Source organism: Mesoplodon bidens, assembly GCF_964165515.1.
Source record: "Mesoplodon bidens genome assembly, chromosome: 4".
Taxonomy (NCBI): Eukaryota; Metazoa; Chordata; class Mammalia; order Artiodactyla; family Ziphiidae; genus Mesoplodon; species Mesoplodon bidens.
Window position 1 is genome coordinate 66,031,231 of NC_138160.1, and position 18,304 is coordinate 66,049,534.

Sequence of the window (18,304 nt, forward strand, 5' to 3'; positions counted from 1 at the left end):
GCTTTACCAGGTCTGAAATGTATTGTTGACAATGGCATTGAAGACAAGACGATCTCCAACTGTAGATGGTCCCCGGAACTTAAACATGTCCACGGACTTCAGAAGGGGATGCGCTCGACACAGGCGGCTGATGAAACAAAGGGAAGGAGAGAGAGAAGAAAGTGATCATTCTCCAAAATATTTTCAGGAACTGTTGCTTTGCTTAATGGATGCAATAGACCAGTGTTCAGGGTGCTTTCTAAATGAATATCTCTTTTAGCTCAAGAGGGAAATGAACAACTGGATTGTGTGTGTTGAGAGTGGTCCTGTACATTACCTGCAAATATTTTAGGAAATGCCACACGTCCCCAGGCCGTGGGGTCTTTACCAAGATGCTGGTGCTCCTGCTCTTGTGGTGACAGTCCTGCTCTTGTTTTGTGCCCTATGGAAGTATCTCCAAAAAACAAACCACTGTCGTTTGTTCTAATTTGAGGGATTTTTTTCCCTCCTGACAGTTCATGACTACAATCACAGAAAGCTGTGACTCCCAGGTTGGAGTGGGGCACAGTGAAGAGAACTGTCAGCTGGTGCCATTCACATGCATTCCTTGGCTTCACTGTTACTTGAGTTTACCCGCATGTCAAAGACTAATTTTTTTTCCCCAAAGAAAAATTACCTGGATTGTTGCACAAAGCCTGAGAGGCTACAAAGAATACATTTTATGATTTTGTGGTGTGGGGAGTTTTGAAAATCTATAAAGAAAATTTAATCTCAGAAAGTTACTTCCATAATTTTCTACATTTTAGATTCCCACTGTAGTCATCCAATTACTCTAAAGAATTGTGCCAACAATAAGTGAACAGACTCTGCCATAGTTAATTATATTGTAAGCCTTTACAATAGAACAGGTTCAAATGCTTTATTGTCATTAAGAGTGACAATAGCATTTTAAAAACAAGCTCTTACATTTGTGCACAATTTATAGGAAGGATAACCACAGGTTTCTAATTATAGTCATAACTGTAGACATATTAATAATTAAATTCCTTTAATTTGGGGAAAATAAAACCTTAACAATTTTCAGTGGTTACAAAAATTTTCGGAAGGGCAGATTCTGTTCAAATCCATTTTCAGAGAACACAGTGTTCTTTAAAGCTGCTCAATTACCTACATGGCTTCATTAAGAATAAAGGAAACCTTTTTGAAACTGAGGAACATTTAAAAGTACTTTTCTAAGTTCTTTCCTCTTTCTCATCTTATTTTTCAGTTAATCCTTTGGCCATGATGATTCTAACCAGCACCTTCAGAGATCAGACCTAATTGTAAACCGCCTTTATAAAAGTTTGTATCTTGACCGTTTTTAAGTGTAAAGGCTATCTTCTATTTCTGTCCTGCATCTACTTTGTCATAAGTAATGTGACAAGGAGTTGCAGTGTCATAAGATCAACAGTCATAATTCAGAATCAAGTATAAGAACTGTCATTTCATTTTTATTTTTGAACCAAGAATTTAAACATTCACCTTCAAAAAAGGACAGAATAATTCTAAGGTAAACAGGAAAATGACTTATCATTTTCTCATTTTGATAAAAGGCAACATTGTTCTCTACTTGTTTCCTTGACTGCCCAATAGCTGAGCCTCAGACCCTTCTATCCTCTCCCCACTGGTCTCAAGATCACAAGCCAAAGGTCCAAACCAAGAACCTTGCAGAAATAGTAGCCACCGTCTCCATCCAAGCCATGATCTGGCCGCCAAATGTATTGCCATGATGGTTTGCATGGGGTGGGAGGACAAGTTCAATGCTCTGCACAGAGGTGACCTTCGTGGAAACCGTTCCTTCTTCTTCATCACAAGTGGGATCTGAAAGGTGGATGTGAACAAAGATGGTGGAGTTAAATGCAGAACCTGAGGCTACAGCCTTTCCTTCAACTCATGGGATTTTTAGAAAAATTAAATTATTACCAAAGGCTTAAAACTCCTGAAGAAATGAATAGGCTTTATTTACAGTGAATTGGATAAGACCACAGATCAGAAAGGGCATTTTAGAGATTGTATTCCAACCTGTTTTACAAGTCAACCAGAATTCTGATTAAAAGAATGTTTAAGTTTAAGTTTGAGTTGCTTCAGGTAGAAGAGGGGCAGATCAGAGCAGGTCAGGGCAGAAAGAAATTTGGGGATTGATGGATATATTATTATCTTGATTGTGGTGATGGTTTCATGGGGGTATACATGTCTCAAGACCTATCAAGTTGTACACTTTAAGTATGGGCCATTTATGGTGTGTTAGTAAAGTTATTAAAAAGAAAGGGATTTGAGCTTTAAAGGGCCACAGACACTAAAAATCTGGAATAGTTTGCTGTATGATAAACTTCAGAATGGGAATATGGCCTCCTGTAGTTACTGTTTTGTAATGAATGCAGTCACAAACAGAAAAGACACAATACATTGTACTTCTTAGTGTCTTTCTGCTTTCTTTGAATCATATCTGCTTCATTTGCTGACAAATTGGTTTTGACTCTCAACAATGGAGAAATCAATTACTTTGGTGGCAAAAGCAGTAAAATGTATTCAGTTGTATTGCCTGCATCATCAAGGGAATCACCAGCTAGGCTTAAATCTCACGTACTATTGTTGAGGAGGTGGGAGAAAGAATTACAGAGTAGGGCACCGTCCTGGTTGTACCGTCAGAGGCACAGCTGAGCTTTCAGTGTGAGAGCACAGACATGCCCGGCTGTTTTTGGTAAGTGGGAATGGAGCCTTTCTTATCACAGTCACATATAAATGCGCAGAGAAGAGTTGTTACAGAGATTTAACTCCATTTCCTGATCTAATTATTATATTTTTCATTAATTGATAGTATTTTTCTTTTATGTTTTTTCCCCTTCATTCCACTGATCATTTCAGTCCCCTGCTTAAAAACATGCAGTGACTTTCCCTTGGCCTATTAGAAGAACCTAAATCATTCCTATGGCCCCACGCCCTTCCTTTCCTGTCTGGCCTATGCTTACCTCTCCAGCCCCAGCTAGTCTGATTTGCTCCTAGCACCCCTTCCCCTCTCAAACTCTCTCTCCCTTTGTTCCAGCCACAATAGCCCTTTTTCAGTTCCTGTAACTAAATGTTGCCCTCAACATCAGGGCATTTGTTCATGGTGCTCCCTCTGTCAGTGGCAGTTCCACCGGCCACCCACACTTTCTTCCACTTACCTCCTGTTCTCTCTTGGCCAATCTCAGTCACTACTTCCTTAGGAAAGCCTTCTCTGACCACAGCAACCCCACTATTATGAGCTCCCACTTGTACCTTTCTTTCATGGCTATAATTTTATGTTTATTTGTGTGATCTTTGATTATCTGACCCCCTATATCCTAAGCTCCTTTGAGCAAGGACTGATTTTTTAAAATTCTAATAAAATTCCAGAATGTGGGTGCTCAGTCAATATTTATTGAATGAATAAATGGATGAATAAACTTAACTTTGCTGATTTATTCCACGTTCACAGTTCTTACTAACAACAGAATATTTTTAGGTAACAGAATGATTGTACTGATTTATACTTCTGTCTGTTGTTTATTACAGTTCCTACTGCTCCCCATTTTCACTTAAATAATATTGTGGACTCTTGAATTTTTCCAGTTTCATGGATGTGAAATAGTGTCTCATGGAGGTTATAATTTGCATTTCCCTGATTAATAATGAGGTCCAACATCTTTTCATATGTATATGAAACTTTCATGTTACCCTTTAATGAAATGTCAATGTTGTTTGCTTCAAATGTTACTTCTCTCCCTTTCTTTTTCTCCTCTCTTCCTGGAACTTTGATTAGATGCTTGTTAGACTTCTTACTCCATTCTCTACCTCTCCTACTCTCTCTTATATATTTCCTATTTCTTTGTTTATCCATCTGTATTCTAGGTAACTTCTTCAGATTTACTTTTCCAGTTTACTGTCTTAGATGCTGTTTAATTCATTCATTGAGGTTTTTTTTTAATTTGTATTTATTTTTTTTGTCTGCATTGGGTCTTCATTGCTGCACGCAGGCTTTCTCTAGTTGTGGCGAGCCGGGGCTACTCTTCGTTGTGGTTCATGGGCTTCTCATTGTGGTGGCTTCTCTTGTTGAGGAACGTGGGCTCTAGGCACATGTGCTTCAGTAGTTGTGGCGTGTGGACTCAATAGTTGTGGCTCACAGGCTCTAGAACGCAGGCTTAGTAGTTGTGGCACACAGGCTCAGTTGCTCCATGGCATGTTGCAACTTCCCAGACCAGGGATCGAACCCACGTCCCCTGTACTGGCAGGCAGATTCTTAAGCACTGCGCCACCAGTGAAGTCCCATTCATTGAGTTTCAAATTTTAATTATTATATATTCTTTTTTATAGAAATTCCTTTTGCTTCTTTGTCAAGTAGGCTAGGTCATTTTCTTGTTCCTATATAACACTTTTGATATTCTTTTCTTAAAATATATTAATGTTCTTACTGCAAATTCCTTATATGGTAAATTCAATATCTGTAGTCTTTGTGGACCTCATTCTATGGTCTGGTGCTTTTCTGGATTTAGGTGACTTATTTTTGTCTTTTATGATTTTTGACTAGGAGCTCACATTCCTTGGATCTTTATCTGTGACAGTTCTTAAGGGCTGGGCTTAAAGTCATTTCTTCACAGAGGATTTGCATTTGTGGCTGCAGATCACCCGTGGGTACGTAGCACAGTACCACTTTACACTAAGTATCACTTGGTCTGTTTTGGGCCAAATAAATTATGTGAATTCTGACACCAAATCTGCTTGAGAATGTATTTGTGATTGAATCCTCAAAGAGAAACAGTTATTTTTCCATTCCACCTAGGGCTAAGTGGAAAGCATCCCTACCAGAGCTCTCTGAGGGGTGGGATTTTTCCAATTGACCCACTGAGGGTATCATTTTGGGGGTGTTGCAGCTCCAGGTATGGTTCCTTGATCCAACCTTCCACCTGGCTGTGTCTCCTGAGCCCTGGCAGGCCCATTAAAACACAGCTCAAGGTCTGGCACATACAGGTTCCTCCTCAGTAAATGCCAACTCTTGTATCTCCTTACACTGCTGAATTTGTGTTTCTAATCATTTGTGGACTTCAGGGCTTTCTCTTATTTTTTTGCCTGCTGAGATGTGTTTGCAAAGATGTTTGTAAATATTTCATCCAGAAATTTTATATTTTTTCAGACTCCAAGTCCACCATAGTGCTGTAATCAGAATTGGATTGCTTCCTAAAGTGATCCTTAAAAAGCATATGAAGTCTTAAATCCCTTCCAACTTCTTTTTAAGTACTGATTTTGTTAGATAATTTTCTATAAACATCCAAAACTAGTATTGATTGAGATTTTTTAAGGTTAATTTCTCTTACACAAATGGTACTTTCTTGTTTCAAAATAAATTAATATAAATTATCTGTAAACTATATTGTTAAATGAAAAAAAGAAAGGTGCATACTTGTTTGAATATTGTGTTACCAGGATAAAATAAAAAATTAAAAGAGGACCTTATACTGTATTGTAAAGACTCAAATATAAGGCAACTCCTTTTCTGAGGGATAATTAAAGAAAAAGCTACTTGATTCTTATGAAGACATACATGGCCTACACTGGGACACATAGAGGAGGGTACTAGGGCAGGTCATATATGTATAAGCATCAGCTATGACATCTACACAGAAATATATTGAGTATAGGGGACCTTGGTGCAGAAGTGTGCCTATTTGGAGGTAATTGCCAATCAATGGGGAAATAGGGCTCTTCCAGGTTTAGAGACCAGTCTAGGCTCATAGCTCTGGCTGTGTACCTATGTTAAGTACAATAAACAAATGTCACCCTTTCTACAGGCTTCCAAATAGGGGTACACTCATCTGGAGGTCAATTTCATTTCTTGTACTTTGGATGTTCATTAAGTATTGTGTCATTCTGCTTGGACAATTTTACATTTATCCCACATTTTCTGGTCAGGAACTCTGACCTGAATTGAGGTTATTTTATCTCTGGTTTTCTTTCTCATTACTGGAAAGGATCAACACAGCAGCAGAATACACATTCTTCTCAAGTGCACATGGAACATTCTCCAGGATAGATCACATGCTAGGCCACAGTCATATAATTAAAGTTCCTGTAAGTAGATTTACTGACCATCAAACTTGCCACTTTCCTTCATCAAGTTTTTAAAAGTATCTTCATGTTGTAATCGAACTTTCCTTCTCTCAGAAGCCAGATTGTGTTCCACATGATCTTGTTCAGTTACAAGTGTGACTGGTTTTAAATGAATCTAGAGAAAGAAAAACAGTTATCTTTCGTTGCCCTGTTAAACTATAAAAGCACATCATGAATTTTGCAAAAACAAATGATATGCTACATTGTTTTCTAACTCAAAGTAAATAGAGCATTTATGGGTGTTTATATACACATTTTATTTTGACTTAATTTTTTTCTTAAAATATTTTTTAAACTAAAAAAATCAACATAGACTTAATTATTTGTTCATATAATATGTGTCTTAAAAAGTTTTCCAAATATTAATTTTCCCTGATTTAAAAAATTTTCAACAGAACTACAAAATTAAAAATTCTTCAGATTAATGAGTGAGGAGAGGGACTTTGACTCCACTAAATTCTTATCAAGAAATGCTTTCTACCTTTTGCAAAATAAATCTATCAAAGGGAGAGAATAAAGATGTTCTAGAGAAAGCTATCATGTACCAAGAGATATTCCCAATTTGGAAATTTCAACACATGGTGAAAACATTGTCTAATAAGCAAAAAGAAAAAATCAATAAGTCAGAATAAAGCTCTAACTGACCTCCAGAAACCTGGAACTGTGATGCAACAGAATGAAATAGAAACAAAGAAAACAGTAGCAAAGACCAATAAAACGAAAAGCTAGTTCTTTGAGAAGATAAACAAAATTGATAAACCTTTACCCATACTCATCAAGAAAAAGAGGGAGAGGATTCAAATCAATAAAATTAGAAATGAAAAAGGAGAAGTTACAACAGACACTGCAGAAATACAAAGCATCCTAAGAGACTACTACCAGCAACTCTCTGCCAATGAAATGGATAACCTGGAAGAAATGGACAAATTCTTAGAAACATATAACCTGCCAAGACTGAACCAGGAAGAAATAGAAAATATGAACAGACTGATCACAAGTAATGAAATTGAAACTGTGATTAAAAATCTTCCAACTGGGCTTCGCTGGTGGCGCAGTGGTTAAGAATCCGCCTGCCAATGCAGGGGACACGGGTTCGAGCCCTGGTACAGGAAGATCCCACATGCCGCAGAGCAACTAAGCCTGTGCACCACAACTACTGAAACCCACATGCCTGGAGCTTGTGCTGTGCAACAAGAGAAGCCACTGCAATGAGAAGCCCGCACACCACAACGAAGAGTAGCCCCCGCTCACCGCAACTAGAGAAAGCCTGCAAGCAGCAACAAAGACCCAACACAGCCAAAAATAAATTAATTTATTAAAAAAAATCTTCCAACAAACAAAAGTCCAGGACCAGATGGCTTCACAGGTGAATTCTATCAAACATTTAGAGAAGAGCTAACACCCATCCTTCTCAAACTCTTCCAAAAAATTGCAGAGGAAGGAACACTCCCAAACTTATTCAATGAGGCCACCATCACCCTGATACCAAAACCAGACAAAGATACTACCAAAAAAAATTACAGACCAATATCACTGATGAATATAGATGCAGAAATCCTCAACAAAATGCTAGCAAACAGAATCCAACAACACATTAAACAGATCATACACCATGATTAAGTGGGGTTTATCCTAGGAATGTAAGGATTCTCCAATATACACAAACCATTCAATGTGATACACCATATTAACAAATTGAAGGATAAAAACCATATGATAATCTCAACAGATGCAGAAAAAGCTTTTGACAAAATTCAACACCCATTTTATTATAAGCTCTCCACAAAGTGGGCATAGAGGGAACCTACCTCAACATAATAAAGCCCATATATGACAAACCCACAAAACATCACTCTTAATGGTGAAAAACTGAAAGCATTTCATCTAAAACCAGGAACAAGACAAGTATGTACACTCTCACCACTATTATTCAACACAGTTTTGGAAGTCATAGCCATGGCAATCAGAGAGGAAAAACAAAGGAAAGGAATACATATTGGAAAAGAAGAAGTAAAACTGTTACTGTTTGCAGATGACATGATACTATACATAGATAATCCTAAAAATGCCACCAGAAAACAGCTAGAGCTAATCAATGAATTTGGTAAAGTTTCAGGATACAAAATTAATGCGCAGAAATCTCTTGCATTCCTATACACTAACAATGAAAGTTCAGAAAGAGAAATTAAGGAAACAATCCTATTCACCATTGCAACAAAAAGAATAAAATACTTAGGAATAAACCTACCCAAGGAGGTAAAAGACCTGTACTCAGAAAACTGGAAGATACTGATGAAAGAAATCAAAGGTTTCACAAACAGATGGAGAGATATACCATGTTCTTGGATTGGAAGAAACAATATTGTGAAAACGACTATACTACCCAAAGCAATCCAGAGATTCAGTGCAATCCGTATCAAATTACCAATGGAATTTTTTACAGAACTAGAACAAAAAATCTTAAAATTTGTATGGAGACACAAAAGATCCCAAATAGCCAAAGCAATCTTGAAGGAAAAACACAGAGCTGGATGAATCAGACTCCCTGACTTCAGACTATACTACAAAGCTACAGTAATCAAGACAATATAGTACTGGAACAAAAACAGAAATATAGTTCAGTGGAACAGGATAGAAATCCAAGAGATAAACCCATGCACCTGTTGTCAACTAATCTATGACAAAGGCAGCAAGGATATACAGTGGTGAAAAAACAATAAGTGGTGATTGGAAAACTGAACTGCTACATGTAAAAGAATGAAACTAGAACACTCCCTAACACCATACACAAAATTAAGCTCAAAATGGATTAGAGACCTAAATGTAAGATGGGACACTATAAAATTCTTAGAGGAAAACGTAGGAAGAACATTCTTTGCCATAAATTACAGCAACATCTTTTTTGACTCACCTCCTAGAGTAATGGAAATAAAAACAAAAATAAACAAATGGGACCTAATGAAACTTAAACGCTTTTGCACAGCAAAGGAAACTACAAACAAGACAAAAAGACAATGCTCACAATGGGAGAAAATATTTGCAAACGTATCAACAGACAAAGGATAAATCTCCAAAATATATAAATAGCTCATGCAGCTCAATATTAAAAAAACAAACAGCCCAATCCAAAAATGGGCAGAACACCTAAATAGACTTTTCTCCAAAGAAGACATACAGATGGCCAGGAAGCACATGTAAAGCTGCTCAACATTACTAATTCTTAGAGGAATTGCAAGTCAAAACTACAATGAGTTATCACCTCACACCAGTTAGAATGGGCATGATCAGAAAATCTACAAACAACAAATGCTGGAGAGGGTGTGGAGGAAAGGGAACCCTCTTGCACTATTGGTGGGAATGTAAACTGTTACAGCCACTATGGAGAACAGTATGGAACTTAAAAAACTAAAAATAGAATTACCATATGATCCAGCAGTCCCACTACTGGGCATATACTCAGAGAAAACCATAATTCAAAAAGACACATGCACCCCGATGTTCATTACAGCACTATTTACAATAGCCAGGTCATGGAAGCAACCTAAATGCCCATCAACAGACGAATGGGTAAAGAAGGTGTGGTACATATATACAATGGAATATTACTCAGCCATAAAAAGGAATGAAATTGGGTCATTTGTAGAGACGTGGATGGACCTAGAGACTGTCATACGGAGTGAAGTAAGTCAGAATGAGAAAAACAAATATCATATATTAACACATATATGTGGAATCTAGAAAAATTGTACAGATGAAACAGTTTGCAAGGCAGAAATAGAGACACAGACGTAGAGAACAAACTTATGGACACCAAGGGTGGAAAGAGTGGGTGGGGGGGTGGCAGTGGGATGAACTGGGAGATTGGGATTGACATATATACACTAGTATGTATAACATAGACAACTAATAAGAACTTGCTGTATAAACTAACTAAACAAATAAAATGTTTAAAAAATAATGCTTAGACTAAATGCGGATCCTCCCCTAGGCACTCTGACCCTAAAAAGAAAAGCCAAGAAATTATGAGTAAGTCCGCAGCAGACAAGGGGACATGCTGCTCTGGGCCAAAGCCAGGCAAGCCCACTGGGCAGCCACATCAGGCCAACATATTTCTTTTAAGGGTGTTTTTACCCTATATGTCGTGCAGCTTATGTTTAAACTTCAATAACTCAGCAACTTTGATGTTATTCCTTTAGGTATGAAAAAGTAATTGGACCATAAGACACAACTGCTAGCTAAAAAGCTCTTGCTTTAAAAAAATATTTTATCTCAATTTTGAGTTATATAAGCACAAAAGAAAAGAACTAAACCAGCAAGAAATATTGTGGGGAAACAGACATGACCTTCAGATCATTTAAAACACAATGTTGGGCTTCCCTGGTGGCGCAGCGGTTGAGAGTCCGCCTACCGATGCAGGGGACACGGGTTCGTGCCCCAGTCTGGGAAGATCCCACATGCTGCGGAGCGGCTGAGCCTGTGAGCCGTGGCCGCTGAGCCTGCGCGTCCGGAGCTTGTGCTCCACAATGGGAGAGGCCACAACAGTGAGAGGCCCGCGTACCGAAAAAAAAAAAACACAATGTTTTTTTTCTCTTTCTCAAACTGGCTACATCTCTCATTTTCTCTAAGGCAGTTAATACTTTGATATTACCACATAAATATTGGTGAGAATTATGATAAATATTGGTGAGTACCAAATCTTGGGAAAGTATATCTCACGGTAAAAAGAAATGTCCCTTATTCCATAATAATTCTGATGCTTATACTTCTGTTGATATGTCCCTGAATTACATGCTAGATACTCTTCACAAAGAAATTTACCTTTTCTTTTCCAACTGGTTTGGCTACAAACGTAGAGAAAGCCACACTAACAAGTTTCTCACTGCCAGTGAACATGTCCTGTACTGTGACCTTGATGCTGATCTAAAAAGGAAAGAAAAATAAATTCAAAACTTTTCAGCCATCTAGACAACATATGAGACTGCATCATTAAAAATTCATTTTTGCACTTCACCATTGTTTTGTTTTTTGAATAATACCAGCATTTCAATTTACTTTTAACCAATACTCTCCTCTCAATGATTTTCTATAAAATTGGAAAAATATTTTTTTTCTGATTATAGAAAAATATATATTTACCATGGAAAATTTGGTAAGTATAAAAATAGATAAATGATAAAGATGGAATCTGACAATCAAGAGTAAATATTATCAGTAATTCCATCACTCAGATTAATAGTTACTAACCTTTATATAAAATTTCTTCCAGTTTTATATATATACATATGTATGAAATGTATCTATATGTATATAGTTGTGTCTGTGTATACACACAAACACAAGAGATTATCATACTGTATTTACAATTTTATATTATAATGAAAATTTTTGGCATTTATATGATAAGCATTTTCTAATCCCACTATTACTAAATGTGCTTTTGAAAACAAGATATTAATGAATTCCTTATAGCTCATCAGAGAGATGCACCATAACTTTTTAAAAAATCTTTAGTCTGAGTTTTATAACCAAGTTGACATGGGCAGAATGTTATTTGCAGCTTTGTTTCCTCTTTCAGGAGTTTTATTTTTCAGGAATAGCAAGAAGTAGCTGAGACATTTTATGGTGACACCACAGTGGACTGGATCTCCCCATGTGAAGAACTCTGAAGCTCTGGTCCTCATGATCACACACTACAGAAGTGTAGGTAAACTTGGGAACATAGCTCAGAGAAATAATACTACCTTCTTGAAATAGTGGGCAACCTCAGGCATCTTAGTTCAGCACTGTGTTATCAATGATAATATCTATTTCTACATCTTTGCCAAGCACATCACGCACAAAAATAATCATCAATCGGTGATTCACTTAACTTATGAAACCAAATTAGTATTTGCATGGTAAACATAAGTTAACTAGATGGTGATTAACCAAATTTAAACCATCCACTTTCAACCCCCAATAACTCTCAACCCCACATAGCTTTCTACTTTCAGAAAAATAGGCAAATAAAAAATAGAATAGACAACTAATAGTAAAAACAAAGCAACAATTCTGGAGAGTTAAAACAAGTTCCAAACATTGTCTTCTATTAGAACAGTTAATTTAGTTATGCACGATGGACAAATGTCTCAAAAACATATGCCAGGGAGAATTTCACTTTGTGTCATTACAGAGTGGGTCAGATTGGAATTACATCCTATGAAAACAACTGGAAAATAGGACCAAGTATAGGAGGCAACTATTTTCACACATAGGACAACGGACAACACAGACCTGTGATCTCCAAGGAAAGGGAGATAAATGAAGGGAGTAGTTGCATTTCCTGGGTTCTCAGCCTGCATGTAATTCCCAGACTATGACCAAGGAGGGGAAATGGAAACTTGCTGAATTGAAGAACCAGAAATCAAGGAGATCAAGGCAGCTGAGATTGTCCCAGAAAGGAGGGAGCTACAAAAGGAAAGAATTCCAGGTATGTGCATATTGTTCCTGTTGAGTGTTTGGGTTGATACCAGTCTGAGCATGTGTAGGGTGAAATCTGACAAAGCCAGAAAAGAACAGCTTCTGAGGAAGAAACAGTTATTGTAAGGTAAACAGTTCCAAGAGCTCATACAGTGCTAGGAATCTGGTGTTCCCTCCAGCCAGACCTAAGTGAATACACAACACATTCATAGAGGCCATAGAAGACCACAACTTAGTAGAGGGACTAAATTAGCCCTAGATGGGGCTAGCATTTATTTTTCTTAAGATCAGAAATCTGTGCTTTCAAACTCATCGGGTTCTATTCTTAGATTTTAGTCAAACGTCCTCTGGAAATTCTAGCTGCTATCAGGGAATAGGAAGAAAGGAGAAAAGAAAGGGAACTTTCATCTGTGTATGGGCTGAATATAAAGGAGAGTGCTGTCTCTCAGGAGAAAGGCCAGACCCAGAGGCTACTGTGAGGCAAAGCTCAAGAGCCCCATAGCTGAGAAAACAGGATCCAGAGGCACCATCATAAACTGTCTCTGACACAGCTCATTTTATCCACAAGTTTTTATTACCTTTCTGATTTCTTCAAGTTTTTTTCTATTCTGTTTATAAACATACTGGGGGAAAGTGACTAAATCAGGGTAAAGCCATCACCATAGGTGTGGTTTTTGCCAAAATAGTTCTTTTATGCGTTGATTTGTGTCCCTCACCAAATCTGGTGCCTCAGAATGTGACCTTATTTGAAAATAGGGTGTGATTAGTTGAGATGAGATCCCTCTGGAGTAGGATGGACCCCTAATCCAATATGACTGATGTCCTTATAAAAAGGGAAAATCTGGTGGGGGGGGGCGCCTTCAAGATGGCAGAGGAATAAGATGTGGAGATCACTTTTCTCCCCACAAATACATCAAAATTACATCTACATGTGGAACAACTCCTACAGAACACCTACTGAATGCTGGCAGAAGACCTCAGACTTCAAAAAGTCAAGAAACTCCCCAGGTACCTGGGTAGGGCAAAAGAAAAAAGGAAAAACAGACAAAAGAATAGGGACGCGACCTGCACTTTGGGGAGGGAACTGTGAAGGAGGAAAATTTTCCACACACTAGAAAGCCCCTTCACTGGCAGGGATGGGGGTGGGGGGTGGGGGGGAAGCTTTGGAGCCACGGAGGAGAGCTGAGCAACAGGGATGCAGAGGGCAAAGTGGAGAGATTCCCACACAAAGGATCAGTGCCGACCAGCACTCACCAGGCCAAAAGGCTTGTCTGCTCACCCGCCGGGGCAGGCAGGGGCTGGGAGCTGAGGCTTGGGCTTTGGAGGTCACATCCCAGGGAGAGGACTGGGGTTGGCTGCATGAACACAGCCTGGAGGGGACTAGTGTGCCACAGCTAGCTAGGAGGGAGTCGAAGAAAAAGTCTGGACCTGCCTAACAAGAGACCATTGTTTCGGGGTGTGTGAGGAGAGGGAATTCAGAGCACCACCTAAATGAGCTCCAGAGTTGGGTGTGAGCCATGGCTATCAGTGTGGACACCAGAGACGGGCATGAAATGCTAAGGCTGCTGCTTCAGCCACCAAGAAGCCTGTGTGCAAGCACAGGTCACTCTCCACACCTCCCCTCCCAGGAGCCTGTGCAGCCCACCACTGCCAGGGTCCCATAATCCAGGGACAACTTCCCCAGGAGAGAACATGGCGCACCTCAGGCTGTTGCAACATCACACTGGCCTCTGCCGCCGCACGTTTGCCCCACCTTCCATACCCCCCTACCCCCAGCATGAGTGAGCCGGAGCCCCCTAGTCAGCCGCTCCTTTAACCCTGTCCTGTCTGGGTGGGGAACAGACGCCCTCAGGAAACTTACAAACAGAGGCGGGGCCAAATCCAAAGCTGAAACCCAGGAGCTGTGCGAACAAAGAAGAGAAAGGGAAATTTCTCCCAGCAGCCTCAGGAGCAGCAGATTAAATCTCCACAATCAACTTGATGTACCCTGCATCTGCGGAATACCTGAATAGACAACGAATCATCCCAAAATTGAGGCGATGGACTTTGGGAGCAGCTGTAGACTTGGAGTTTGCTTTCTCCAAATAATTTGTTTCTGGTTTTATGTTTATCTTAGTTTAGTATTTAGAGCTTATTATCATTGGTAGATTTCTTTACTGATTTGGTTGCTCTCTTCCTTTTTTAATTTATATATACATTATTTTCCTTTTTCTCTTTTTGTGAGTGTGTATGTGTATGCTTCTTTGTGTGATTTGTCTGTATAGCTTTGCTTTTGCCATTTGTCCTAGGGTTCTGACTGTCTGTTTTGTTTGTTTGTTTTTATAGTTTTTAGTGCTTGTTATCCTTGGTGGATTTCTTTTTTGGTTTGGTTACTCTCTTCTTTCTTCCTCTCTTTTTTAAATTACTTTTTTATTTTTAATAACTTATTTTATTTTATTCTTTTCTCTCCCTCCTTCCCTCACTCCATCTCTTCCTTCCTTCCTCCCTTCCTTTCTTTCTCCCTTTTTTTCTGAGACATGTGGCTGACAGGGTCTTGGTGCTCCGGCCGGGTATCAGGCCTGAGCCTCTGAGGTGGGAGAGCCGAGTTCAGGACATTGGTGCACCAGACACCTCCAAGCCCCACATAATATCAAATGACAAAAACTCTCCCAGAGATCTCCATATCAAAGCTAAGACCCAGCTCCACTCAACGACCAGCAAGCTATGGTGGTGGACACCCCATGCCAAACAACTAGAAAGACAGGAACACAAACTCACCCATTAGCAGAAAGGCTGCCTAAAATCATAGTAGGTTCACAGACACCCCAAAACACATCACCAGACGTGGTCCTGCCCACCAGAAAGACAATGTCCAGTCTCATCCACCAAAATGCAGGCACCAATCCCTTCTACCAGGAAGCCTACACAACCCACTGAACCATCCTTACCCACTGGGAGCAGACACCAAAAACAACGGGAACTACGAACCTGCAGCCTGCAAAATGGAGACCCCAAACACTGTAAGTTAAGCAAAATGAGAAGACAGAGAAATACACAGCAGATGAAGCAGCAAGGTAAAAACCCACCAGACCAAACAAATGGAGAGGAAATAGGCAGTCTACCTAAAAAAGAATTCAGAGTAATTATAGTAAAGATGATCCAAAATCTTGGAAATAGAGTGGAGAAAATACAAGAAACGTTTAACAAGGATCTAGAAGAACTAAAGAGCAAAGAAACGATGAACAGCACAATAAATGAAATTAAAAATTCTCTAGAAGGAATCAATAGCAGAATAACAGAAGAACGGATAAGTGATCTGGAAGATAAAATAGTGGAAATAACTACTACAGGGCAGAATAAAGCAAAAAAAAAAAAAAAAGAATTGAGGACAATCTCAGAGACCTCTGGGACAACGTTAAACATACCAACATTCAAATGATAGGGTTCTCAGAAGAAGAAGAGGAAAAAAAAGGGACTGAGAAAATATTTGAAGAAATTATAGTTGAAAATTTCCCTACTATGGGTAAGGAAATAATCAGGTCCAGGAAACGCAGAGAGTCCCATACAGGATAAATCCAAGGAGAAACACACCAAGACACATATTAATCAAACTATCAAAAATTAAATACAAAGAGAAAATACTAAAAGCAGCAAGGGAAAAGCAACAATTAACATACAAGGGAATCCCCATAAGGTTAACAACTGATTTTTCAGCCGAAACTGCAAGCCAGAAGGGAGTGGCAGGACATATTTAAAGTGATGAAAGGGAAAAACCTACAACTGAGATTACTCTACCCAGCAAGGATCTCATTCAGATTCAACAGAGAAATTAAAACCTTTACAGACAAGCAAAAGCTAAGAGAATACAGCACCACCAAACCAGCTCTACAACAAATGCTAAAGGAGCTTCTCTAGGCAGGAAACACAGAGAAAGAAAAGACTTACAATAACAAACCCAAAACAATTAAGAAAATGGTAATAGGAACATATGTATTGATAATTACCTTAAATGTAAATGGATTAAGTGCTCAAACCAAAAGACATAGACTGGCTGAATGGACACAAAAACAAGTCATGTACATATGCTGTCTACAAGAGACCCACTTCAGACCTAGGGACACATACAGACAGAAAGTGAGGGGATGGAAAAAGATATTCCATGCAAATGGAAATCCAAAGAAAGCTGGAGTAGCAATTCTCATATCAGACAAAATAGACTTTAAAATAAAGACTATTACAAGAGACAAAGAAGGACACTACATAATGATCAAGAGATCGACCCAAGAAGAAGATATAACAATCGTAAATATTTATGCACCCAACAAAGGAGTACCTCAATACATAAGGCAAAAGCTAACAGCCATAAAAGGGGAAATCGACAGTAACACAAAAATAATAAGAGACTTTAACACCCCACTTTCACCAATGGACAGATCATCCAAAATGAAAATAAATAAGGAAACACAAGCTTTAAATGATGCATTAGACAAGATGGACTTAATTGATATTTATAGGACATTCCATTCCAAAACCTCAGATTACACTTTCTTCTCAAGTGCTCTTGGAACATTCTGCAGGATAGACCATATCTTGGGTCACTAGTCAAGCCTTGGTAAATTTAAGAAAATTGAAATTGTATCAAGTAACTTTTCTGATCACAATACTATGGGACTAGATATCAATTACAGGAAAAAATCTGTAAAAAATACAAGCACATGGAGGCTAAACAATACGCTACTAAATAAGCAAGAGATCACTGAAGAAATCAAAGAGGAAATCAAAAAATACCTAGGAGCAAATGACGATGAAAACACGATGACCCAAAACCTATGGGATGTAGCAAAAGCAGTTCTAAGAGAGAAGTTTATAGCAATACAATCCTACCTCAAGAAACAAGAAACATCTCAAATAAACAACCGAGCCTTACACCTAAAGCAATTAGAGAAAGAAGAACAAAAAATCCCCCAAGTTAGCAGAAGGAAAGAAATCATAAAGATCAGATCAGAAATAAATGAAAAAGAAATGAAGGAAACGATGGGCAAAGATCAATAAAACTACAAGTGGTTTCTTTGAGAAGATAAACAAAATTGATAAACCATTAGCCAAATTCATCAAGTAAAAAAGGGAGCAGACTCAAATCAGTAGAATAAAAATGAAAAAGGAGAAGTAACAACTGACACTGCAGAAATACAAAGGATCATGAGAGATTACTACAGGCAACTATATGCCAATAAAATGGACAACCTGGAAGAAATGGACAAATTCTTAGGAAAGCACAACCTCCCGAGACTGAACCAGGAAGAAATAGAAAATACAAACAGGCCAATCACAAGCACTGAAATTGAAACTGTGATTAAAAATCTTCCAACAAACAAAAGCCCAGGACCAGATGGCTTCACAGGTGAATTCTGTCAAACATTTAGAGAAGAGCTAATACCTATCCTTCTCAAACTCTTCCAAAATATAGCAGAGGGGCTTCCCTGGTGGTGCAGTGGTTGGGAGTCCGCCTGCCGATGCAGGGGACACGGGTTCGTGCCCCGGTCTGGGAAGATCCCACATGCCGCGGAGCAGCTGGGCCCGTGAGCCATGGCCGCTGAGCCTGCGTGTCCGGAGCCTGTGCTCCGCAACGGGAGAGACCACAACAGTGAGAGGCCCACGTACTGCAAAAAAATAAATAAATACATAAATACATAAATGAATAAATTTATTTAAAAAAATATAGCAG

General features: G+C 38.8%; 1 protein-coding gene across 3 annotated transcripts in view; it reads right to left on the bottom strand.

Annotated features, from left to right (window-relative positions):
• The window catches only part of ACOT12 (acyl-CoA thioesterase 12), a 59,747-nt gene that overhangs the window by 27,422 nt on the left and 14,021 nt on the right, over positions 1–18,304 (bottom strand). For 2 of the 3 annotated variants that reach the window (XM_081231079.1, XM_081231081.1), the window contains 4 exons: positions 10,960–11,061; positions 6,121–6,256; positions 1,683–1,839; positions 8–127 (listed from right to left, as the gene is read on the bottom strand). In XM_081231079.1, the coding sequence (XP_081087205.1) occupies positions 8–127; positions 1,683–1,839; positions 6,121–6,256; positions 10,960–11,061 (515 nt within the window). The remainder of the gene's footprint in view (positions 1–7; positions 128–1,682; positions 1,840–6,120; positions 6,257–10,959; positions 11,062–18,304) is intronic. The other variant, XM_081231080.1, reaches the window with a different exon arrangement.